This window comes from Phytophthora ramorum, assembly GCF_020800215.1.
Source record: "Phytophthora ramorum isolate Pr-102 chromosome Unknown Phyram_PR-102_s0003, whole genome shotgun sequence".
Classification (NCBI taxonomy): Eukaryota; Oomycota; class Peronosporomycetes; order Peronosporales; family Peronosporaceae; genus Phytophthora; species Phytophthora ramorum.
Genome location: NW_027150649.1, coordinates 5,665,834 through 5,690,065, shown reverse-complemented (window position 1 = coordinate 5,690,065; position 24,232 = coordinate 5,665,834). Strand labels below are relative to the sequence as shown.

The 24,232-nt window shown below is 55.2% G+C and overlaps 10 protein-coding genes across 11 annotated transcripts; 6 read left to right on the top strand and 4 right to left on the bottom strand.

The window, feature by feature from the left end:
* Positions 1 to 417: 417 nt before the first annotated feature.
* Positions 418 to 3,808, top strand: KRP23_4771 (Alpha,alpha-trehalose-phosphate synthase [UDP-forming] 6; the record flags this gene model as incomplete). The annotated part of the gene is made up of 6 exons (XM_067889769.1): positions 418 to 950; positions 1,013 to 2,885; positions 2,958 to 3,129; positions 3,193 to 3,284; positions 3,366 to 3,413; positions 3,488 to 3,808. 6 exons carry the CDS (start codon positions 418 to 420, stop codon positions 3,806 to 3,808), a joined length of 3,039 nt encoding a protein of 1,012 aa, XP_067748901.1.
* Positions 3,809 to 4,146: 338 nt separating this feature from the next.
* Positions 4,147 to 4,533, top strand: KRP23_4770 (uncharacterized protein; the record flags this gene model as incomplete). Its single annotated transcript, XM_067889768.1, has 1 exon — positions 4,147 to 4,533. One exon carries the CDS (start codon positions 4,147 to 4,149, stop codon positions 4,531 to 4,533), a length of 387 nt encoding a protein of 128 aa, XP_067748900.1.
* Positions 4,534 to 4,642: 109 nt separating this feature from the next.
* KRP23_4769 (E3 ubiquitin-protein ligase TOM1-like) lies at positions 4,643 to 6,804 on the bottom strand (the record flags this gene model as incomplete). 2 transcript variants are annotated; one of them, XM_067889767.1, is made up of 4 exons in its annotated part: positions 4,643 to 5,748; positions 5,820 to 5,916; positions 5,990 to 6,261; positions 6,312 to 6,804. In XM_067889767.1, 4 exons carry the CDS (start codon positions 6,802 to 6,804, stop codon positions 4,643 to 4,645), a joined length of 1,968 nt encoding a protein of 655 aa, XP_067748899.1. The 2 variants fall into 2 exon arrangements, with proteins under 2 accessions (XP_067748899.1, XP_067748898.1); XM_067889766.1 differs by having other exon boundaries at positions 4,643 to 5,745.
* An 894-nt stretch (positions 6,805 to 7,698) lies between these two features.
* KRP23_4768 (Synaptotagmin-9) lies at positions 7,699 to 8,436 on the top strand (the record flags this gene model as incomplete). The annotated part of the gene is made up of 1 exon (XM_067889765.1): positions 7,699 to 8,436. The coding sequence occupies one exon, from the start codon at positions 7,699 to 7,701 to the stop codon at positions 8,434 to 8,436; it is 738 nt and encodes a 245-aa protein (XP_067748897.1).
* Positions 8,437 to 9,006: 570 nt separating this feature from the next.
* Positions 9,007 to 10,251, top strand: KRP23_4767 (Cilia- and flagella-associated protein 251; the record flags this gene model as incomplete). The annotated part of the gene is made up of 1 exon (XM_067889763.1): positions 9,007 to 10,251. The coding sequence occupies one exon, from the start codon at positions 9,007 to 9,009 to the stop codon at positions 10,249 to 10,251; it is 1,245 nt and encodes a 414-aa protein (XP_067748896.1).
* Positions 10,252 to 10,304: 53 nt separating this feature from the next.
* KRP23_4766 (Cilia- and flagella-associated protein 251) lies at positions 10,305 to 11,570 on the top strand (the record flags this gene model as incomplete). The annotated part of the gene is made up of 1 exon (XM_067889762.1): positions 10,305 to 11,570. One exon carries the CDS (start codon positions 10,305 to 10,307, stop codon positions 11,568 to 11,570), a length of 1,266 nt encoding a protein of 421 aa, XP_067748895.1.
* A 3,968-nt stretch (positions 11,571 to 15,538) lies between these two features.
* Positions 15,539 to 15,850, top strand: KRP23_4765 (uncharacterized protein; the record flags this gene model as incomplete). The annotated part of the gene is made up of 1 exon (XM_067889761.1): positions 15,539 to 15,850. One exon carries the CDS (start codon positions 15,539 to 15,541, stop codon positions 15,848 to 15,850), a length of 312 nt encoding a protein of 103 aa, XP_067748894.1.
* A 194-nt stretch (positions 15,851 to 16,044) lies between these two features.
* On the bottom strand, positions 16,045 to 17,542 carry KRP23_4764 (3-ketodihydrosphingosine reductase TSC10; the record flags this gene model as incomplete). The annotated part of the gene is made up of 7 exons (XM_067889760.1): positions 16,045 to 16,282; positions 16,359 to 16,401; positions 16,461 to 16,498; positions 16,581 to 16,851; positions 16,904 to 17,150; positions 17,237 to 17,352; positions 17,425 to 17,542. 7 exons carry the CDS (start codon positions 17,540 to 17,542, stop codon positions 16,045 to 16,047), a joined length of 1,071 nt encoding a protein of 356 aa, XP_067748893.1.
* A 1,103-nt stretch (positions 17,543 to 18,645) lies between these two features.
* On the bottom strand, positions 18,646 to 23,085 carry KRP23_4763 (FYVE and coiled-coil domain-containing protein 1; the record flags this gene model as incomplete). Its single annotated transcript, XM_067889759.1, has 6 exons — positions 18,646 to 21,351; positions 21,420 to 21,704; positions 21,761 to 21,973; positions 22,065 to 22,376; positions 22,448 to 22,809; positions 22,875 to 23,085. The coding sequence occupies 6 exons, from the start codon at positions 23,083 to 23,085 to the stop codon at positions 18,646 to 18,648; spliced, it is 4,089 nt and encodes a 1,362-aa protein (XP_067748892.1).
* A 95-nt stretch (positions 23,086 to 23,180) lies between these two features.
* KRP23_4762 (uncharacterized protein) lies at positions 23,181 to 23,726 on the bottom strand (the record flags this gene model as incomplete). The annotated part of the gene is made up of 1 exon (XM_067889758.1): positions 23,181 to 23,726. One exon carries the CDS (start codon positions 23,724 to 23,726, stop codon positions 23,181 to 23,183), a length of 546 nt encoding a protein of 181 aa, XP_067748891.1.
* Between the last annotated feature and the right edge of the window lie 506 nt (positions 23,727 to 24,232).

Below are 24,232 nucleotides of genomic sequence, written 5' to 3'. Positions count from 1 at the left end.
CCCGAGGCCAAATGTCGCTTCGTATGCGCCGACATGCTCACCGTTCCGGTGCACGAAACCATGATTCTCCTGCTCACGTCGCAGTGCTGGGATGCGGGTCTGTACCGGCAGGTGCAGACCAAACTCGAATCCGAGCTCCGGCCCGGGGCGCTCGTCATCGACTACAAAGACGCCCTGCAACGCTCTCCGCGTTTCGAAATGGTGCAGCAATTGACCCGCCAACGCGTGTCCTGGACCGAGTCTCAATCGCTCTACATCTTCCAACGCACGCAATAGTTGCACGTAAAACAAAGAGCTCATCCAGGAAGGTACTGGTCTGGCGGGTGTTCAGCGCCTGCATACAAAAGCCAAGTTAAACAATTTATAACTTCAACGTAAGTAGCCATTCCAAAATCCGTCGCCTCGAGCGCACGCAAGATGCCGTCGCCTCCACCGGCCTTGGCGCCACCCAAGACCGTCCTCATCGTGGTGAATGTGCTGCCGTTGGTCTTTGAGCGCAGCGCGGCGTCTGCCAGTGGCTGGGGCGTCTCGTGGGCCACCAGCGCCACCGCCATGCTCTACCGGACCCTAGTCAGGGACGCCGACCAATACTCGCCGCTCTTCATCGGGTGCCCGGAGGTCTTCGTGGCCAAGAGCGAGGAGGCGGCGCTGGAGAAGCAGCTGCTGGCGCTGCGTTGCGTCCCCGTGTTCCTGGACCCGCCTGTGGCGCACCGCTACTTCCAGGGTTTCTGCAAGGGTGTGCTCTGGCCGGTCTTCCACAACGTCGTGGACGTGTACAACTCGGCGGAGCTGCAATTGGACTGCGAGGAGGAGAAGAGCAAGGCTAATCAGTGGTGGTTCGGAGGGAGGGAGGAAGAAACCAGCGGCGTCAAGAGTACGTGGTGCGACCCCGTGTCGTGGAACCCGGCGGCGCAGGACATGTGCTGGGCAGACTACTGCAGTGTGAACAGGTAGTGTCTCACTAATAGTGGGTGTGGTGAATTGTGGCTAAACTTTTATGTGAGGAGTGCAGGACGTTCGCGCGACGCGTGGTGGAGAGCTACCATGGTGGTGATCTGGTGTGGCTCCACGACTTCCACTTCTTGATGGTGCCGTCGTACTTGCTGCGTCTGCGTATGGCGTTGGTCACGATGTACCTGCACGTGCCGTTCCCTTCGAGCGAGATATTCCGGTGTCTTGCGATGCGTACGGAGATCCTTCGTGCGATGCTGTGCGCGGACCACATTGGGTTTCTCATCTTTGAGCACGCGAGACACTTTCTTACAAGCTGTAAGCGATTGTTGGGACTGGACTACAAAACGTGCCCAAACGGCATGCTCGTCATCGAGTACAATGGACGCAAGATTCACATCTCCTGCTCTCATGTGGAGCCGGATGTGACGCACTTGCATGAGATGCTGGACCAGAATGAAGCTGATGTGAACGAAACTGCGCTAAAGTTCGCAAAAAACATTGGGGACACGATTATGGCGGGACGAGACCATGAACAGCGTCCAATTATCATTGGGTCTGTGGACCGCTTGGAAGGCCTCACAGCTATCCCATTGAAGCTGCGTGCATTTGACCGCTTCTTAGCGACACACCCGGAAAAGCGTGGCTCTGTCGTTCTTGTACAAATCGGTATCACACTCGATTCAAGGCCTAATGACTACCACCGCATACGAGACTATGTCCTGAAGTTTACCGAGGAAATTAACCGCCGATACGCACCTCCTGGAGGAGTCGTGGTCTACTTCGAAGAAAAGAGGAAGACAACGTGTGCTGAGCGAGTTATTTTATGGCGTATGTGTGACATATACCTCGACACGTGCGTTCGAGGAGGGCTTTCATTGCTGCCATTCGAGTACATGATCGCGCAGCATCGAAACATCCAGAGCAAGTCCAGGACCAGTTCAGGTTGGAGCAGCCCGAGAGGAAATTTTGACATTGGTGGCCTTGAGCGCAGCTTCGGCATCATGATCGTTTCGGAGTTTAGTGCGTATAGCCGCATTTTGAGCGGAAGTTTGGCCGTGAACCCGTGGAAAACAGACGATATGGTTGCTACCTTTGCGAAAGCCTGTTCGATGAGCTACTATGAAAAGCACAACCGCTTTTACGTCAACTACAAGTTTCTGGTAGGGAAGTCTGATCCGACACCCTGGGGCGAGCGACTTCTAGCTGATGTGGAATCTGTTACAGCCAAGACAGAAGAAGCTTCGTCAGGTGAAGTGGTTCAGGTTGGTTTCGGGTTTGACTTTCGTATTATGCGGTTTGAGTCGGGATTTGTGAACCTGGATGTCGACGAGCTAGTCAAATGTACAAGCACGTCCCGTCGACTCTTCATTTTCGATTATGGCGGGACCCTAAGTTCTACTGCAAGCATTTTGGATGAGGAGGGAGCTCAGTTCTCACACCGCGACGATTGTGCTAATCAGTCGTCCCATAGTTTGAACATGAGCGACCGTAATGGAGACTGCACGGGTCAAACGGCCGCTCGATACATTGATGGGAAAGTTCGAAAGCCGATTTCTGACGAAACCCGAGCTAACCTCTGGACACTCTGCGCTGATCCGTGCAACATCGTGTTTGTAGCCAGTAACACTCAGCGCGCAGCGCTTGACGATCAATTTGGTTCAATTCCGAATTTGAATCTCATAGCAGAGAACGGCTTGTTCATACGAAAAGCAGGAAGAAGTCGCTGGGAATGTGTATGCGATGAGGACAAGCGGACGTTCGACTGGAAAGACGACGTGAAACGTGTGATGCAGGCATACGCAGCACGAACGAATGGATCTTTTCTTGTTGAGAATGCAGCGTCATTGTTGTACGATTACCGCAACAGCGATCAAGAATACGGAGAGATCCAGTCGCTGGAGCTGTGTGCTCAACTCCGGAAAATTGTCGAGGTACGTTTTTGTAGCATTGCACTTCTTCGGATTTCTGTAGAAGTTCTCACCTTTTCACTATTTCGTGAACAGAGGGGCGAAGCCACGATCATCCGTGCAAAAGGATATGTGGAGGTGCATCAGTTTGGGGTCAGCAAAGCTGTGGCAGTGTCATTAATCCTGAAGGTTTTAAAGGAACGGGTTGGTGTACCTGAGTTTGCCTTTATCGTGGGCGACGACGACTCCGATGAGAAGGTGTTTCAGGGTACGTGCGACTCACTTTTTGCTGGGCGCCTGGGCGCTAAGTATTATTGCTCTGGCATTGCAGCTGTCCACGCATTCGTCGATAACGAGCCACAGTTGGAGCATGTGGTTACCTGCACTGTCGGGAAGAAACCGAGCAGCGCCAAATACTATGTGGTACGTGCTCCGCTTGAACACCTCGCATATAATCTGCAATGATTAAATCTTGTGCATTCGTGGCGGCGTCTTCTCCTTCAGGATAACATGTCAGACATCCTCAGCGCTCTCCATGCCATCGCCGTTCGGGTGCGAACACCACAATGGATAGTGAGGTATATGTGTTGCTGTAATTAACCAGCTTATGGTGCCTGGATCCACAGCTACGCTTGGCAAACTCCCGCATCCGCCTGTTCCAGCAGCCCCGCACGTTCAGCCGCCAGTTCTTCAAGCAAAAGTCGCTCGTGTCGAAAGAGCTTCTGCAGACGCTCAACCGAGAGATGCGGTCGTTGTCCAGCGGCTCCGCCACCATGATGTCTGGACACGACAGCGACGAGTTCTTTGCACCAAGTCCACACGAAGTGCCTTCCACAAATTGGACTGCTCTCGGCACAGCCGTCGTCGTGGGCTGCATCATCGGCGCGCTCGCCGCTTCACAGCGTCACCGCCTCGCACGACAACTGCAGCGCCGATACTTTTCGTGAACTTCCACCGCTTTTTTTTTTTCATAAATCGGGATAAAATCACTATAAAGTATGTTTTACCATTTCATTGTTTTTTTTACACGTCACCATGGCCGCTGGCAGGGTCAAGATGCTCTTCTCGGACGCGCCTCCGGACGCGCTTGAGTGTGTAAACGCCAACTATAACACTAGAACTGCTTTGTATCTGATGTCGCCGTGCTGTTTGCCCCCCGCAGGAAGTTGCTGTCTCCGAGACGTAAGCTTTTCTACGGCTTGTTCGCCTTCGGGCCTGGCACTGTGCTGGGGTGTACCTCTACTCTGTGAAGAGACGGATGGACCGTGAGAACGAGGCGCTCCGCATGGAGCAGGTAGAGAGCGAGATAAATGCCGTCCAGGAGCAGCAGGACAAGGAATCGGCGCTGGCATCCGCTATCCAGGAAATGCGCAACCGCCTCCGACGACTGGAGGAGGAGGCTATGGCTAGTCGACAGAGCGCCGCAACGGTTGCAAGTGCTGCTGATGATAAAACAAAAGAAAATATGAAGTTGGCTGCAAGTGAGAGCAAGATCGAGGCGGCTTTGGCCGTTCTGAAGAAGGAGCCGGGAGAGCAGAAGGCTGCAGCCTCGCCTGCGTGGCTAAGTTCGTCGTTGGACGGCTCTCAAGGTCGCAGAGATAAACGCCATCAGGAGATGCTGCAGCAAGATGTCGCTGCGCATATTGCCAAGCTGAAGGACCAGACTAAATAACGCAACTCCGAACACTTTTGTAAGTCACGGCAACTTGAATGATTCAGAACTACAGCTTACACACGCGAGTTGCTGCCATATATATTGGATAGCACTTTTGTTATTGCCTCTACTCGAGGCCAAAGCCAAAGACTTCCATTTGAGATACCATTGTCAAGCTTCGTTCCAGCTCCTCCATGTCGCGGTACATGGGCAAGTCGAGTCGTTGAAGCATGTGTGCGCTTTGGGGAACAGGTCCGCCTTCTCCTTCTTGCCCCGCGTCACGAGCTGGATCGTGAACTGGTGGATGATACCGCTGGAGCTCATGAGCCCACGGAAGCCCTCGACGGGCACGCGACTGGTTCCAGTGACAAACTGCAACAGCCGAGCACGTTCCTCGGGTGCAAGACCCTCGACAACAATCCAAAACCACTGCAGCACTCCGTTCTGCTCTCTCTTCGGTGATGTTGCCTTTTCTGTTTTCCTCGGGCTTGATGTAGCGCACGTGAGTGTGCGCCTTCCAGTCAGCCGTGTCGATAGTGGGGATGCCGCAAAGGATCAGCTCAAGCTCCTGGTAGTCGAACACAGACAGCAGCGCCTTCGGCACCACATCGTAGATGCCCATGAGGAACTCTTGCAACTGGTCAGCAATGCTGTCCAGCATGCGGTGTTCGAGGACTAACCGTAAGTATTCCTCCTTGTTCTCGTCAGTAACGTCGACGTTGCGTCCATTTTCCTTGAGATCCACCTCAGTACCATTTTCAAGCATCACACTAAACGTCAGGCAAAGAGCTTCCACGTGATTGTTGCTGCGAAGCCACTTGCAGTTCCGGTGCAGCTCTTCGTCGAGGAACTCAAGGTCGGAGAACGAGATTGGAATACCAAGCACGTGCTTTAGCAACGGCAGAGCTAAGTGGGCATCAAGCACAAGACCCTCAAAAAGCGCCTTGCCGATCAAGATACCAGCTAGGCGGAACAGCTTCAGGTGGGTTTCGTTCTTCTCATCAGAGAGCGGGTCAATCCAATAGCTCATGTCTTCGCCCTTCGTGGGGACGAAGAGGCCCATCTTCTCACTGAAAATCTGTTTGCAGACGATTCCGAACCACTCTCGTAGCAGACCACCTGCATCGATACCCGGCTCACCATCAAACGTAATCTTCAAATACGCGTGAAGGGCGTCAGGTGGGGCCTCAGCAAGCTGCAGCGACTGCTGAATGATCCGTTCCCGCGTCACTGCTTCAAGTGTGGGCAATCAAAAGGTTAGCTTCATTGCAGGAGCCACGGCACTCAACAATATGGAGACGTACTCAGTTTGGCGACGGCTTCAGTCACTGGGGTAGCAATGCGGGACAGCTGCACCAAGAACCACTGCTTCTTCATGCGGAAACTTAGTGCCATCACTCCCTACAGTCAAACAAGCACAACCGTGAACACCTCAAGCAAGTACACACGTGCACGAATCGCCACAATTGCCCACCTCAAAGTCAATATTGTCAAGCCCCTTCCCAAACGATTCCATGTCAATCGACACTTCATCGGCTTTGGTCCACGTCAGCCGCCCCGTAGCGTCGTACATCGACACAAAGCCTTGCGAGCGCAGGTTATGGTAGTCTGTGACGCTCTCTCCGTTGGGCCCCGCTAAACTCGTCGCTTCCGCCGTCGACGGTAGCGTCGCCTGCGCTGAATCTCCACCCTGCAGCTCCGGTAGCGGGTCAACCGCATCCGTACTATTTGCCGGACCCAATGGAACTTGCCATCGGACAACTGCTTGCGTTGCCAAAGGCGTCGTCGGAACGCACCGCGCTGTCTTTGCGACAAGCTCTTCCTGGCCGCCATGGTGTTCATCCGGCGCTTAAAGAGCGCGCGTTGCCTCACCCTCAACGCCTCCATATCCTCCTCTTCTCCTGCCCCACCGGCCACGTCGGCGCCCGTGATGCCTCGACTGTTGTTGCGTAGCAGCATCCGCGAGCTCTTCCGGCGTCCGAGCTCCGTGCTCATGAGGAACCCGATGCTGGTGCCGCACATGAGGCAGGTTTTGCGCTTGGCACTGTTGGCCAGGCCGCAGACGACGCACTGCCAGCCTTTGCCCTCGTCCTCGAGCTCCGTCTCTTCGAGCTGGTCGCGACGCAGCAGTCCATCCATGAGCTCCGACTGCGCCGAGCCGGTGTCCGTGCGGTAGCAGCACATGTAGACGATGGTGCAGACTGCGACGACCGCGGCCACGCCCAACACGATCCCGATCCATTTCACGGCGGACACGACGCTTTCCACGTCGCTGGACTGCGACGACATGGTCGAGGGAATTGTTGGTCTGGTCTAGAGAGCGAGCGGGCGTAATCCGCCTTGGTGGGACCTGAGCACTAAGAGTGAGTCTATACTCGTGTAAGTACGAATTTTGGAGTGTCAACTTGCCTGTCAACCGCTACTTTTGGTTGAAGCGCGTCGAAGATGTGCATGCATGATATTGTTTGCATTGAGTCAACGCCAGACTATCATTGCAAGCAGCAACGTGGTAGGCGAAGTAATGGACTGGCAGCATAGGAGATTGGTGTGGACAGCGATGGCAGCGCATTTCTCGGTTCGGTGCCGCGGGATGCATGATCACCTCACAGAAGTGATCACATTCGGTGAGAATCCAATGGTGAAAAAACCGATACCACAAGTATATTCGCTGCCTGCCTCGCTCTCAGGCAGCACGGCCCCACGATGCTGATCGACCATCGTCGAGGAAATATTTCGTCTCGGCGCCGCCCGTAGTGTCGTGGGCGTCAAAGACCGGAGACCGACCGGCAGAGAGCTTCATCCTGTCGGATCGCACAGCAAAATCTTGCTGCCGTACAGCTCGCCAGCAGGATGGTTGGTTTCCTGTCCGCAGCTGTCTGTTGCCGAGCAAGATGTGATCGCAACTGGCATGTCATTGCTCTGCATTGGTCCGCCCACCAATAGCCAGCGCGACGGACGATAGAAAAAACAAAATGTACCCACAGCCACATCTCCACTTTAATGACCGCACCTAACAGCAAATTTTCTCCTTCCTCTATCCACAAGCTCTTTTGTCCGTATCCCAAACATGCCCCTACCTCTCTCCGTCCCTACTGACTGTCGCACTTAGCAAATCCCGCATACGTCGGCACCGCCGTGCCAATCCTTCCATTCCGCATTCTGCGCACTCGTCCAGCAGTGTCGATGCCCTTCCTGCACGTGACGCTGCGCGGCGCCTCGGACCTGCCGTCCAGCGACTTCAGCCTCGCGGGCGGCAAGAGCGATCCGTACGTGATCTTCAAGCTGCAGGGCGTCAAGCACCGCAGCCCGTGCCTCAAGAACACGCTCAACCCGGTGTGGGACCCTCCCGAGCACTACGTGTTCCCAATCCCGGACGCCGCCAGCGCCATACTTAACGTGGAAGTGTACGACATGGATACCTTGAACCCAGACGACCTGCTAGGCACGCTCGTTATACCCGTTGCCAAGTTCGCGGACGAGATGGACGTGTCGACGCTCGAGAACTACCCGCTTTCGGTGGCCAGCGAGTTCTCGGGCCAGAAGCGCAATAGCACGCTGCTGCTGGAGATGTGTCTCAAGCGCGTGGACGACCAGGAGCGCCGCGTGTACGTGTGGGAGAACGAGAGCTGGTCTATGGGCAGCGGCTGGAAGCCCACGAAGACCAAGGAGCGGCGCCAGTGGTCGGCGTACGACGACTCGATGACGTCCGACACGTTCAGCGAGGTGGCACCACGCGCGCCTGCCAATATGACAGGCGCCGGCTGGCAGTACTGCTCCAACCGCGGTGACACGCAGGGCTGGTCGTACGCCAAGACCTTCGCGGGGCCTTGGACGCCGAATAAACCGGCCTTCAGTTTCGTGAGACGTCGTCTGTGGGAGAACACATTCAAGCGCGACAGCGACTCTGGGGCCGCATTCTGAGAGGGAAATTGAATGTATGTAAGTGATATTGATCGTTGCTGTCTTGTTGTGCTAGCAGATCATTTTTGGAGCTGTCCTTTCATGAGGTGGATCCAGGATTGATGAGGCGACGCCTTGGCGAGAAACGGATCTCGGTGTGCTTCCCGCATTGTTATTTGAGTGCTGCTATATCAAAGCGCGACGTGAAGTCATGGCCTTGGAGACGTCCGAAGCGGAGGTGGTTGAGCAGCAACTGGATGAGGCTAACGCTGAGGCCGATCAGCGCGAAAGGATGTCGAACCCAACCCCAACGCCTCAAGTGCTCAAGCTGGAGAGGACATTGCTGCGGCAGGTGGCAACGCACTGCGATTGGCTTGGACTTTCGGCTTTCAGAAGGATTTGATCAACGGCGTGCACAGTCTATCGGCAGGCTCGCGTCGTGCTGTTTATGCGGCTGCTCACACCGGTGTCATTTACGACTATGCCCGCCGTCAGCAACGACTTCTACAAGGTCATTGCCACCCCATATCTTGTTGCGTTGTCAGTGAGGATAAGCGATGGGTTGTCACGGCTGACCGCGGTCACGAGTCGATGCTAGTCGTTTGGGACGCTCAGTCGGGTAACCCGATTCGAACCATATTTCGACCACACGCGAACGGCGTCCAAGCTATTGACATCTCGCCCGACGCGCTCTTCCTGGTTACGCTGAGTGCTGTCAACCGTGAAGATGAAAACGGACGTGAGACTACAGAGGCAAAGAATACAGCGCGAAAGCGATTTGATCAAGAGCTGGCAGTCTGGGAGTGGGCCGCCCCAGCGAGCGGGGCAGCAGTATCAAAGCCTTTGTACTCGTCACTTGTAGCCACAGAAGACGTGCAGCACGCTGTGCGCTTCAACACGTACGACGTTCGAGAACTAGTCACGACAGGCCGTCAGCGAGTGATCTTTTGGAGCTGGGCAGCGCGCACGTTGCTCTTCTACTCTCCGTCGCTGGCGCAGAAAGATTTTCGCCAGGTGGTGGGGGCCTTCACGCAGTCACTGTTTGTGCCAGACTCTGCGCAAGCACTCACTGGAACAGAAGACGGCGATCTCGTGCTTTGGGATGCCGTTCAAAGCGATAATGGTGCTGAGACTCCCGCAGGGAGTTTTCCTGAGCGAAAGGCGGTCAAAATTGTGCGGCTCGCGGGTGGTGCTGAGCCACAGCGCAAGGTAGCATTAACCGCTCTCGTAGATATGGACGGCTATCTTGTTATTGGCTCGAGTGATGGTGCTGTTCGCTTTTATGACTTCGACTTCCGTTTGGTGGCCTGGTTTGAAGACATGAATGCTGGTCCGGTCACAAGTGTGTCGTTTGCTCTTCCTGCGAATGCAACTAATGGCGATGCTGACAGCAACCTCGGTCGTGCAGGTGGGGACGATGCAGACAGCGAGTCCTTCCACGTTCCTGAGTTTATTGTATCTACAGCCTCGGCTTTCATCGTTGGTATGAGTGCGGGGCTATTTGCTGAGCATGAGCCTGAGCGGCGACGAGGTACACTGCTCATGCAGGGGATCAACGACTCCATTCATGGACTTGCTGCGCATCCAAGACTTCCTCAGCTTGCTCTCAGCTCCTACTCGGGGGTGGTGCAGCTGTGGGACTACGCGGCTAAGAGGCTCATCATGGTACGACGCTTTGAATCAGAGAAGCTCCGTCCGCAGTGCCTCACATTTGCTCGCGATGGCCGAAAGCTCGTAGTTGGCTTCACCAGCGGTATCGTGAAAGTGCTGCATGGACATCGGCTCGATGATCTAGCTTCGTTCGGCTTGGAAAAGCTGCTATCACGGATGTGTTAGTTAGTCCTGATTCATCGCTCTTCGTGGCACTAGACGCCAACTTGTTTCTCGGTATGTGGCGCGCCAAGCAAGTTACATCTAACCCCGATGGCTCTGACGACGCTGATGAATGGGTATACTTGGGCCGCTGCCGAGCTCACTCAAAGCCCGTAACTGGACTCGAGTTCTCGAGGGATGGCGACGGGCAACCCGTGTTGGTATCCGTAAGTGAAGATCGCACCTTAGCTGAGTACTGCCTGGAGCGGTCAAGTATCCTGGATGGTGTCGTTCTCAAGAATGCCCCAACACGTGTAGAGCAAAGTGCTGTACCGACTGCGTGCTGTTGGCACCCCGAGCTGCGTGGTGTGCAAGAGGACTTGGTTATCGTGGTTAACGATGAGTACAAGCTGAAGCAGTGGAATACAGGCAACCAGACGTGCCGGAAGACAACACTAGGTCCTTCATACGGTGGACCTATCAACAGATTGGTTCCTGTACCGCTTCGAGAGGATGACCAAATAGCTGCTGAGGCTACCGGTGGCGTAGCGGAGCGGTACTGTGTCTACAGTACGCACGAAAAGGTTGTCGGACTGCTAAAGCTCCCTCTCGATGGCAATCCGCACAAGGCCATGGGGCTCATTGCCCATCCAGGCAAAATCAGCAACGTCGATGTCACCTTTGATGGGAGTCACTTGCTCACTGCCGGTGGGGATGATCTTGTGGTGAATATGTGGGAAATTCACACTCATCAGTTAGACCTACTGGAGGCTCGGGGCACTCCTCGCAGTATTGAGGAGCAGTTGGGGGATGACCTTGGTGATGAAGATACACGTACTTCAGCAAAGAACGAGCTGGGCGAAGACGATGTGGCTCTAGCACCATACCTGGCACTGCTGGAAGGTGGCCGTGAGGGGTCATTTTACCATGAGATAATCGACTACTTCTACTTGGCCCAGCTTCGTGTCCAAGGCGAGGATGCCACCGCTGCCCGCGAGATCACTGCTCAAATTCCGCTGCGTGAGATACCAAACGCCATGCGTGCGCTGGGCTATTACCCCACAGACGAAGAGATCCAGCACATGGTGAGCGAAGTTCGCTATTCACGTTTTACCGAGACGTCTCGGCCGGTTGAAAGTATCGGGCTGCATGACTTCATCAAGCTGTACGTTAACCATCGACCAGTATTCGGAGTTGGCAAGGCACAGATCGAGCGCGCTTTCAAGATACTTGCTTCCGTGTCGAGAAGCTCAAACGCGATTGGTGACATGTGGTCGATGGGCCAGCAACACTACAATGGGACCAGCTCGAAGCCCGGCTACTGCACTCCGGTGAGCATATGAGCGAAGAAGAGTTGCGTAGCTGCTTAGCTGCACTGCTTGTAACGGGTGCAGGCGGTCTGGTTATGGGTTCGCAATACACGGCACTCAGTTTTGCGGACAAGGTACTAGGCTTTGACGACTATGAGCACCCTGAAGGAGATGAAGCTGGACGCTAGCAGCAGTATCTACATGTAGTGAAAGTGGACGAAGATATCTGCGTACATGTATATTGATATTGATTTTCAAATGGAAGCTTCGTCAGCTAAGCACTGGTAGCCACACTCCAGCACTCGGTCTTGTTCGTCACACTCGAGCCAGGGATCACCTCCGGAGGCCTTGGGGTTATTGTACTTGTTGGTGGCAGCCAGGGGTCCCTCAACTCCTTAGTCGGTGCGTAGTTGCTCGCAACTGAATCGTTACAAATTGCTACTGACCTCCGTGTCGTCGTCTTGGAAGACCCTGTGCAAATGGAGCTGAGCCACAACTCACGCAGTCGATCAGCCATTGAGACCTGGCGCTTCTCGTTGACAGAGCTCTCGCTGTTGTTAGAGCACGGCGAGCAACTACCGTCCATGGTCGTATACGTATCCCCAGTTGTCGAAGCAGTCATTTCCTTGGCGTCGGAGATGGAGCAGACAGTGAACTTACTGCGTTCGGTTCGAGTGGGAAATCGAAGATGTCGACGAGTCGATCAAGGACGTGATCGATCACGACCCGGGCACTGCGGCGTCGACGCGAAAGGTCTCCGTCGAGAACGGACCAGCGTTCCTTTTCTTTCCGTGTAGAAGGCATGGAGGACTGGACACGTTGGAATTGAAGCTGGGGCGTATAAGACCCGACAATGCCAGGGTAAACGCAGAAGTGAGCGAAAGTAGTAGACTTCGCGAAAGAGGAGCTTATGAGTGGGAGAGAAAGTTACGAACTGCAACAGCTGAAGACGCTCGGATTGCCTTTGTTGTGGCAGCCAGTTGGGTGGCCTCCCTTCCCACACAGAAGCACGCAATGCTTCCAGAAGACCAACGCAACGTGAATTCGATAAAAAGTCCTTCGTCTCCTTGACGAGACCTTGAAGCGACGGTGCCTTTCGCTGGTCGTAAAATGGCTACCTTTTTGGTGAGGTGCATGGGCCAAGTGAACTACAAGCTTCATAGTTATGAGTGACTGGGAGAGGCAGGAAGGCATTCACACCCAACCAGGGAGAGGTGAGTGACGAGCTGTTTACCGTGTGTCGTGATGGCATATGACCACGAGAGAAGTTGAGTTGAGGGATGTATGTTCACTCATGAACAGCAGGTACGGTATCTATCCACCCACCGCACGGGTGGCTTGGTCTCAAATTGGCTACCACATATCTTGCAACAACAGCACGAAGATGCTCTCCACCACAAAAGCAAACGCGTGCACGAGTTCAGTCGTCAAAAGGAAGGCTTGTTGTCAAGACGAGAAGGATGGTGAAGTTCATTGCCTTCTGCTGCTGTTGGCATGCTGGGTCGCAGCTGAAGCTGCTCGTGAATCGGATATTCGTCGCGCGTTGGGTGAACTTGCGACTTCAGCTGAGCAACAAGATGGCATAACCATCCAAGACTTGCTTGAAGGTCCTCCGGAGCTGACGACTTCACTCCCACTGTTCAAGCAACTTGTCCGTGAAGACCGTCGAGAGCTACTGCTGCAAATTGGCGAACTGCATCTCTTCGAGGACGGCTCAGTGCCGCACAATGCGACTCATGCAGAGCTCTTTCTCCAAGCTAGTGCTGGGCACGGCAGTTCCCAAGCACAGTTCCTCCTAGGTGCTCTGCGAGCTGCCTCTGATGACAGTGCAGGTGCTCAATTATACTACGCGTTTGCTACTCGTGGACAATCGATCGGTGCTTCCATGGCGCTTGGTTATCGCGCCTTACACGGCTACGGCTCAAGGAAGTCCTGTACGGCAGCTATGAGGCACTACAAGTCGCCGCGGATCGAGTCGTTACCCAGCAGAATGACCAGAAGCTTCAGCTGTATGCCTTTCCTGAACCTGCAAGGCTTTCCGAGACCGAGGGTGCCCGATATCATGGCGATCTCAACCCGGCAGAAGACTTCAACAGAGCTGAGTATCTTAGACAGCGTGCTGCTGACCTCCGCAACACCGACGTGATGGTTCAGTCGGCTAGCATCACCTTGTTCAGCGACCTGTACGGTGTTACAGCTATGTCTGATCTTGAAGAACACGCTGCTCGTGAACGTGAGGCACTACGATTTCTGGAGCGCTCAATTGAAATGGGCAGCATCAAGGCTCAGGCTCTTCTCGGTCACGTGTACGCCTACGGACTTGCAGGGTGCAAATCCAACGCCTCACGAGCTGTAGAGCTCTACGAAGCTGCATTGAACGCATCGGAAGGAAATCCTAGCGGTGAAGCAGCAAATGGCCTCGGTGTTATTTTCTCGCGCGGCATTGGTGACATGCCTGTCGATCCTGACAGAGCTCGCACCTTTTCAAAGTTGCAGCTAACGCAGGTCATGCCGAAGGTGTCTACAATACGGGCATGTCTTTCTTGGAGCTCGGGTCTCACCTTTCGTCACGGGCAAAAGAGTATTCGTTGCGGCGGCACACGTTGGCCATCTCAAGTCGCTTTTCCAGCTTGCTCGACTCAAGCAGCGGCAGATTCACACCATTGGAGGTGCAACCACGAGCAGTACATCGTGTCAAGAAGTTGTTGAGCTCTATAAGCGCGTGGCCGAATACTCACGAGAAGGAACAACATTGATGACACAAGCGCTGACCCACGCGCAACGAGGCAACTGGGCGCTAGCGCTGGAGCTGTACTTGATTGCTGCTGAAATGGGTTATGAAGTCGCGCAGAACAATGCTGTCTGGCTGATTGAACGTGTTCAGCGACAAGTATTTGGCACTCCCTCTATCCGTGACTCAAAGCTGCTTGAACGCTTATATGCTCGACTTGTGAATCGTGCCTTTGAGCAAGACAGCATTGACGCGCTGTTGCGTATGGGTGACAGTGCTTACCAAGATGAAGACTATACTGTTGCGCTAAGGCACTATCAACATGCAGACCTGGTGAGTGCTGGCACAAGCGCGCGAGCGCTTTTCAGTGTGGGGTACATGCACGAGCATGGTCTCGGGGTGTCGTTCATTTCGCCAGAGCGAGCTACGCTTTACTATCACCTTGCGGGTGAAAAGGAGCCGTCCTTACGCATTGTCATGGTGCTACTGCAGTTCAAGCTACGCGTCCAAACAATGTTTAGCCAAGTTGCCGAGACAGTGCGATGTGTTTGGTTGACAATTACACAGCGCAGTGATGAGGCAACTGCCTCAACTGAAGATATTTCTCATCAAGGATGGCCCAGGGTGTAGAAGAAGGACCAGCCCTTACGTCAAGCGATGTTTCGGCGCTCGACACTCACGGGAGCGCTTTTCAGCAGCAGACAAACACACTTGCAGATTCTGCAGCTCTCGTCAGAGCTGCTACCAGGAGTGATCCGCACGAATATGCTGTAGCTCTGCAGTTTTTGGGTGATCAATCACGGGTGTATCTTGAACTAGCCCGAGGCGACCTGCCGCTGGAGCAACAGGACTTCACAATCGAGACGTGGCTCCGTGTCGATGAATTTTCAGCTAGAAATGACGAGCAGCAGGTGATAACGTTGGTGGATGCGCTTGATAATTTCCAACTTGAGCTGCTTCCTGCTACAGAAACTGCTGATGATTGCTGGATGCTGCGGTTCAGGAAGTTTTCCTTGGTTGATAAACAACTTCCAGAACTTGTGCTCAGCTTTCCCAATGCACCGCTGAGTCCTCACACCTGGAATCATGTAGCCGTCACGTTCGACGCAACGTATCAGACGGCCACGCTCGTGCTGAATGCTAAAGTGAAGCAAGTGCTCAGTTCCGCCCACATCCAGCATCGCCCAGTCGAAAGGAAGAATCGAGCAATGACGGATCATCTTCATCGCAATTCCTTGCAGTCGGGAGTAGCCTCGGACGTATCTACGGAATGAGCCCTCCCAACTCCAGAGCTTTCTCGGGGCAGATCGTCCACTTCCGGCTATGGAAGTCGCGCAAGAACGTGAAGGAGGTCAGTGTGCTCATGCTGGAACAATACGACGAAGTGGGTACGCGGGGGTTGCTGGTCCACTTGCGCTACAAGCTCCATGGTGCATCAGCGTCCAGCAGTACACACAGTGTGAATAGTGGACGCAGCAATTCGAACCAAGCAACAAACCGAGTTATGAATGGAGACCGTACTATTCCCAACGCGGAAGGTGTGCAGCTCAAGATCGTCGAATTTCCGCCACCAAACAACTAACTCTGCAGCAGCAGAGTACAATATCATCGTATCGATAGCACAAACATTTGGTTAAGCCACAATGACACTGTAATGCTCCACTCGTAACTCCATTGGTATTTTGTTGGCGAATACACGAGGTTACCCACATGTCCAAAGTACAGTAGGCAACCCCAATGGGGTTATTGCTCGGTGATGGTCCTAACGAGTGGCTTTTAGACATGAGCTGCCGTGCCAGCACGGGCGGGTGCCTTAATTGAGGCCTCCTTCACCTTCTGCCTTAAGTAGTGGTACCCTCCCACGAAGAAGATGAAAATCCACTCCAGGAATGTGTTGTTCCGCGGTTCAACGCCATTTGCAAGCATTCGCAGCAGAAAGCCATTCCACGTGGTCGTGATTGAGTATTGGCCGAACCAAAGACCGTTAATGAGAATCTGGGCCCTCTTGTCAGATCTGAATCGGAAAAAGACCAGAAATACAGTGTTTTAGTGTTATCCTACAACCAGAACGTAAAACAGGAACGACTCACGCTTTCGTAGTTGCCAGACTTTGGTCTTCAAATGTCGAGTAGCCTAGGATATCAACATCAGCACAATAGAAGAAAAAGGATGAAAACTGTCGAAGCACCTACCCGTAGTGATGTGGCCCTCGTTCACACCCGGAGGAGTGCTAAATTGTACCAGCGACAAAAGCACAATTGTCAAGTCGGTAAGCTCAGCTTGTAGTTGTTCAAAACCCAATAGTATAGCACCTTGTTTCCTCTGAACCCTGGTTCGAGCTTGATACAGATTTGAACCCCGTTGCAGTGTCCAAGAGGTTAAATGACGATGTGCCCGGATAAAAGACGGCCACCGAGATGTTGTACAACAGCAACTCGTTGCGCAAGCTGTCCGCCAGGCCGCGAATCGCACTCTTCGTGCCGCTGCACGCACCGCAACCCACAGGAAACTCGAGGCTGTCCACGCTGCTCACAAACACAATGCGGCCCCGGACCTTGGCTTCAATCATCGCGGCAGCACAGCCTAACGTTATTCCAAAGTCACACAGTTAGCACCTTTTTCCACTCTAAGAAACGATTGCAGCCTATTACCTTGACCAGCACGACAGCGCCGTAGTAATTAACGTCCATGGCCTCCTTCATCAGTGGAAGATCTTGCTCCCAGAAGTATCCGGGCTTGATGCGTCTACTAGCAGCGTAGACAATGTGGTCTGTAGGTCGCCCGTGGAAAGCATTGGCCTCCGCCACAGCTTGGTCCACGTGCTCCACATCTACGAGCTCGCACTCGAACACGAACACTGTAGCTTCCTCCCCTGCCACCTTCTACATTGCAACAAATAATATAGGCACAAAAATATTTAGACTCAAAAGTAGGTATGAAAACACGAAACTCTCCGATATCAACTCACTTGGAGATCACTCTGCACCGCCTTCAGAGCCTCCATTGAAGGCCCAATAAGCGACACTTTAGCTCCCTTTTTGATGTACTTCTTGGCGATTGCCAGTCCCAGCGGGTTCTCAGCGCCTGGTAAGCAGTATAACGCAATGGTTGGTACAGTTTAACTATTCTAGCTGACACTTTAACAGTACACGATACCAGTAAGCATAACGTGCAGCCCGCGAACGTTGAAGCGCGGCGCCGTGAGCAGCGACCAGAACCACGAGAGCACGCAGAGGCCCACAAGGACGATGGGGGCGATCCACCCGAGCGCCATCGTCAGAGGAGTGGCGGGCCGGTTTCTGAAGAGTTCAGAATGGTGTACCTATGATGTGGGCCAGGTAAAGGCAGTTTGCATAAGGACAACATCGCCAATCCTAAGTCAGTATAGATGTCCTCGGCAAATTTGCAACTGCAAGCAGCAATTTACCTCGCACAGGTAGTTCAGATATGCATGGGATTTGAAACTGGTCATCTGGAAGTACTGAGGTAGATGCAAGTTGGTGGGAAAATGTCGCGCTACGGGAAGCTTCCTGCACATACAAACAATAAATTCAGAGTAACTCAGTACTTATGACACCTGAGGGAACCTTGCAACCCCGCAGTCTTTATTGGTCCGACCTTTGCAAATTTGCGGGGGGCATCTGTACTTGTCGGTACATGTGCGCAAGATTGGCTAGCTGTACGCTTCGGCACCAATTTGCTGTCTTGAGTGTTTCCACTTGGCTTCGCTCACTGTCTTTCATACATGTAACGCGGAAATTGTTTTGGAGTCTAAGCAACTGGAAAACCACTCAAAATTGGTGACTCTTTTTAGCGTTATAACGCATTTCGTGATCCGATGATAGAATACCTCGTCATTTTGCAGGTTCGTCGCTGCTGCGTTAGTTGTGTTGCCCCCGTGCAACCGAATAGCGTTTGGGGTGCGATCCGATGATGTTCGGCGCGAAACTCCACCTTCGACTTGCCAACGTACTCCGGCAAGTGAAGATTCAACACTTCGAATTACCGAACCAGCAAAGCTTGAGCAATCGAGGCTGGCCGCACGTGCATTGATAAGTGGAAGTCATGCGCCTATAAGTTGTAGTACACCAGGCCTGTCCCGTTTCCGCGTACGAACCCACACTAGTCCCAGCAAGTCAATGCCACTCCTACACGTAAGGACTAGCAAATGATCCACAACGCAGCCAACATACAGGACGCCGAACTGAACAATAAAAAAGGTATTCCGGACATTTTCCAAAAGCACACAAGAAATGAAAAAGGGAATAAAAACAAGTAACATTAGGAGCGGCTTGTGTTTCCCATAGATACCGACGTCAGAGGAGTCCATCAAGCCGCTCGCGTTTCACCAATCTCCTTACAGTCCTCTCTCTCTATCTAGAACTCCTGCGAACGAGGCTTTGCGACGGGGCGCGGCTTGGGGGCCGGGGCCGGGGCAGGTGAGGAGGTTGACTTTGCTGGGGAAGTCTTGGGCGGAGACACGGTCGGTTTTGACGGGGCCGGCGACGGGGTACGCGCCGGGTTCGGTGAAGCACTGCGGGCCGGCTTCGGTGAAGGAGTGCGGGCCTTGGGAGTCGGCTGCTCATCGCCGCTCAAGAAGCTACCGCTCTCGGAGCCAGGGCTGTGGCGCCCAGGGACACCACCCTTGCCGGTGCTGCGGATGGCCTTGGCCTCCTCCTGGTCAATGAAGCGAATGCTGTTCAGCACGTACTCCTTGTCTGTCTTCATCTTCTTCAGGTTGGCGTTCACAACGTCCTCCTCGCTCACCGCCGCATCCACAGTCACACTGATGTCCTTCAACAGCTTCGTATCGATCTCGGCGATGTTCTTCTTGAACTTCAGAAGCTCCACGATCCACTGCTCCGACGGGTGCACAGCGTCAGCGAGCTTAGCCTCGCTGTTGCTGCCCTTGTGGTTCGACGACGGGCCGTTCTGACGGGCCATCTTCTTCTGGATCTCCTTCAGCGCAGGGATACGTTCCAGGGTGTCTTCATCCCAGTTAATTTCCTTGCCCTTCACCTTAAGGTTCTCGACCTCCTTGCGCTCCTTGCGGCTCGAGTCGAGCCATTTCTCCATACGCTTGATGTCACGCTCGATCACAACCTTCAGCCAGTCAAACACGTCACGCACTTCCTTCATCTCCTGGTCAACCTTGAAGCGTTTGGCGAAATCAGCACACGCCTTACGGTCGTAGTAGTTGCGGTTCTTGATCAGCTTCTTGGCGGCTTCAAGCTCAGCCTCACGCGGCAGGATCGGTTTCTCGCGTTCGGAGCGACGGCTCTTGACCTTGCCGAGCTCAACAGGGTACTTCATATGCTCGGCTTGCATTTGCTTGTAGCTGTCGATCAGAGCACGAGCACGCTGCTCGATCAGGTCAGCTTCCGAGCGGCGCACCTGGGACTCCTTCGCAAGCGACGTCTTCTCCGTGGCGCACAGGGCGCTTTCCTCACTCTCCATGCGCTCCATAAACGCGTTGATCGAGTCGATCTCACCCTCCAGCTGCGTGGAAGCGTGCTGCAGACTCTCGTCCTCCTCCAACAGACGGTTCGTCAGCATCTCGAAGGCTTCAGCAAGCTGCTGCAGCAGGCTGCGGATCTGCGAGGTCATCATCATGTCCTCATCCTTCTCCTGCACCTTCGACACGCTGTACACGTCCTCCACCTGGGCCCAGATTTCGCGCTTCTCCACCTTGTCCTTGGAGAACGTGCGGCTCGTAGAGAGCTCCTTCACGACGCTCTTAATGTCAGATTCGTCGTCCTTCTGTAGACGCGAAGACTCCTTCAGATCTTCAGAGCGTTCGTTGCGGCCGGCCTCGAGGATCTTCATGTCCTTCTTGCCTAGGTCGACGGCGTGGCCAGTGACGTACTGATACCAGTTCTCCGAAGACTTCAGCATCTCCACCTTGTGCTCGCCGTTTAGGATGCGCTGCTTCTGACGCATAATACGCTCCTCCTGGTCGATCACACGGTGGGTGAAGTGCTGCACCAGCTTCTGCAGGTCAGCAGCACGCACAGCCTGCTTGACCAGACGGTTCGCCTCAACCTTCTTGCGGTTCGAGTGCTCGTGCAACGAGTCCAGCACCCAGTTGCCAGCGTTGTTCATCAGTTCCGTGATGAGGCGCTTCTTCTCCTCGCGCTTGGCCTCCTCGTCCGACAACAACTTTGTCTCTGTATCGATCAGCTTGTTGAACTCGGAGATCATCTCCTCCTCCGCGGCGGCGTTCTTAACTTCCTCCTCGAGGTTCTTGATGTGCTGGTTCATGCGCTCCAGCAGGGTCGTGCAAAGCTTGTTCTCGGTCTCAAGCTGAGCAGCCTGATCGTTCAGCTCCTTCTGGAACTGAGCACGGCGACGGCGCACGTCGTTCATGAACTCGTCACGCTCATCCACCTCGGTATCGCCACCCTCCTGTGGGATGCGCTTGTTGCTTTCCTTCACAGCCTGCAGCTCGCCTGCACGGACCTTCATGTCCGCTTCAAGACGGGCAACATACTCGGGTGTAATGATCAAAGCGTTGCGGGCCTCGTCCAGGGTGTTCTTGCAATCCTCGCGGTGCTCATCGAACAGCTTGCAGTCCGTCTTGCGCTCCTCCGTAAGGGCAGCACGCTTGAATAGCAGCATGCGCTGCGACTTGGTCTGGCGAGACAGCTGGTCGCTGAAGACATCCGTGCGCTTCTTGCCACGCGTGATGCGGGCCGAGTGCTCGTCGAGTCGCGACTTGGTGGTGTCGATACGTTGGGTTTGGATAACACGCCACTCCTTCTCGTACTCCTCGTCGAGGGCCTGGTGGCGCGATCGACGCTGAGCAATAGAGCGAGTACGGCCGTTGATCTCCGTCTTAAGCGCGAGCAGGTCAGCCTCAATAGTCTTGACCTTCTTTTGGCGAGCCTCAGCCTCCAAGCGCACGTAATCGTGCTCCTGCTTGTAGCGGGTGTCCTCGTCGCGGCACATCTCGTCCTCGCGCTTCATGTTGGCACGGCTGCTCGTCCAGTGCTCACGCTCCTTGGCAAGCTTCATCCACTCATCGTCGACGGTGTTACCTTCCTCCTCAAGAAGCTCAGGTTCCTTCTCCTGGATCTTTACAAACTGCGCGTGCAAGTCAATGAGCTCGCGCGGCACCTTGTTCTTCTGGTCGTTGGACGAGTGGAAAATACCGTATGATGCACGATCCAGTCGTTGGCAATATCCTTCGACACGGCCGGGTTGTGGGCCTCAGACCAGTCGGCACGGTGCTTCGACCACTGGGCCATGTCGTTGTTCCACTGGGTAGTGTCCTGCTGGAAGCTGTCCTTGGACTTGGTGAACTCGACCTTCTCCTTGATGCGCGTCTCCTCCTCCGTGTTACGGACGGAAAGATCGCGCACGACATCGAAGAACAGGATGTGCGTCGTGCTCGACTGCTTCTCGTAGCGCTCCTTCTCGCGCTCCATACGCTCAGTCTGCGTTTCCTTACGAGCCTCGAGAGCCTTGAAACGGAAAGCAGCCTGCTCGCGACGGATGTTTGAGCGGCATCGCGCTTCTTCTGCTCCTCAGCACGCGCAGCCTGCTGGGCAAGACGTTGCTTCTGCTCCTTCTGGCGGTTGATCAGCGCGTTGACCTTGGTACGGATCTGCGCCTTCTCGAGCTCCAGACGCAGAGACTTGATCAGCGTGTTGTACTCGTCGGTGTTGTACAGGGACTTCTTGTTGCTCTTCTGGAACTGACGAAGCTGGTCAGTGGGCAGCCAGGAACGCCTTCAGACAGTCGGCGTCACGCAGCAGCGGATGAAGCATGCAGCCGTACAGGAACGTCTGCAGCACCTTCTCGCGGTCACCGCGAGGCGTCCGCTTGTCCGGGAAATTTGGCAGAGCCTTGGGGTTGGAGAAGTCGCCGAGCTTCACGAACAACCACTCGAAGTCAGCAAAGTTGCGCTCCTCGTGGATCTGGTACTCGTGCGTGACAGCGCGGTCCGACTCAGTGACCGTGTAGTTGGCAGCCTTGGCGGCGGCCTCGCTCGGCTCGCAGAACGTCTTGACCATGTACGTATCAGCGTCGGCCGTGTTGCCATTCGCCTTGGTCTTGACGTTCACGAGGATGTCCAACTTGGTCAGGTACTCGAAGCCAGCAGGCGGCTTGGATACAGGGTCCATGACCGGTTGATGAATTTGGGCGGGCTATCGTTACATGACGTGCAGTGACGCACCGGCACGGGGAAGCCGAGCTCAGGGATGGGCTTCGACTCGACGCTACACTGGTTGCAGACACTGCGCGTGCAGCGCCGACAGTGGTGCTGGCGACGGCCAAGCTTGAACGGACGGAAGCAGACCTGGCACTCGGTCTGGTCACTACGCGCCGTGTCCGACACAAAGTGGTTGGTCGGTTCACCACCCAACAGACTGGAGTCGCGCGCTCGCTCCGAGTCGTTGCGACTGCGGGCGTTCGGGTCCTGCAGATTGCGGTAGGCGTCGTTGATCTTCTCGAGCGTCTCCTGGTCCTCAATCTTGGTGGGGTCCATGGAGCGCGATTTTTCCTTGTATTTGGCTGCGATCTCCTCGGGGAAGCATCCTTGGACACGCCCAACACGTCGTAGCTCTCCTGGCCAGACATGGAGCGGCTCGTGGGGCCGCGACGCTGAGCGAACACATCCGCTGGCGTCGTGATAGCCTTCATCTGCAGCGCCGTGATGCAGTTGCGGCAGCAACGCTGCTGCGCGTTACCGTATCCGAACGAGGCGGGCACCTGGATCTTGTGGTTCACGCAGGGGCGGCAGAACAGTAGGCCGCACACACGGCAATGGTGGCGTCGCGGCTTGGGGAAGCCGAAGGGCGTCTTGCAGTCCATGCACTCACTGCTGAAGTTGTCGGGCACCCAGAGCTTCTCGAGGCCGGCCACGTCGGAGGGCACGCCGTCCAGCGAGCCGCGGCCGCTGTTCTCGTTCATGCGGCCTTCGCTCTGCGCGCGCGGAGCGACTGGCGTCGGGGCGGCTTGGGGGCGGAGGCAGGCTGAGAGCGCCTCTGCGGGGATGGCGCCGACGCGGCCGTGGGCATGGGGGCTGGCCGGGCGGTGGCCGAGTTGCCGCTGGACGGGGCCGTCGACTGGCCGCTGGTGGGCGGTCGGCCGCCGGACTGGGGACCTGCCGCAGGCTTGGTGGCGGGCTTGGCCTCGACCTGCTTGGGGGCGGCAGGCTTGGCCTGGGCCGGAGCGGGGGCCGCTTGCTTGGGCGCGGCCTGCTTGGGAGCGGCCTGTTTGGTGGCAGCCGGCTTGGGGGCCGCCTGCTTGGCCTCGGGCTTCTTGGCTGCGGGGGTCGGGGCCGGCACGGGCGCAGCCTTGCGCTGCGAGAGCGAAAGGCTTACCTTGGTGCCGCAGTAGATGCAGAAGGCGTCGGCCTCGGACACGTCGCGGCCGCACTTGATGCAGTTGAGTCCGTTGTTTTTGGTGCTAGCGGCAGCTGAAGCCGCCGCTTTCTCGGAACTTCCTGCCATCGGTAACTCGGAGCTCTGCTTGGGGATCCACTCGCCCAATGGAGCGAATGAACAAGCGAGACCGAAGCGCGAGAGTCAGCAAGTGGAGTTGTGAGCACGGAAGGGTAGGCGCGCGGCAAGGGGGGAGAGCGAGCGCGTGGCCTATCCGAGAGAGGACGAGGGGTCGAAACAAGGAGCTGCTGTTCCCGCCGACGATTGAGTTGTGGGGTTGTCGAAGACGGCAGATGCTTCTCTGTTGTGCGGAGCCGAGCCTTTACTTTCTTCTCTCTGACTTTCGCTGGGTCTCTGCTGCTGTAGAGTCAAGATATTGTTTGCAATGGTTGACGCGCGGTGGCCAGCGAGGCGCGGCTTTCTTGTGTGAGCTATGCTATTGCATGCGGCACGAGTTTTTTCGGTGAAATCGCGTTGGAGGAGACCAGATCCGAGGCCTGCGAACGTTCCGGGGCGGCACTCCAGTCGACAGCAGGTGCCTCCACCCGTGACTCTGCCCGAGAGGCACAATTGCG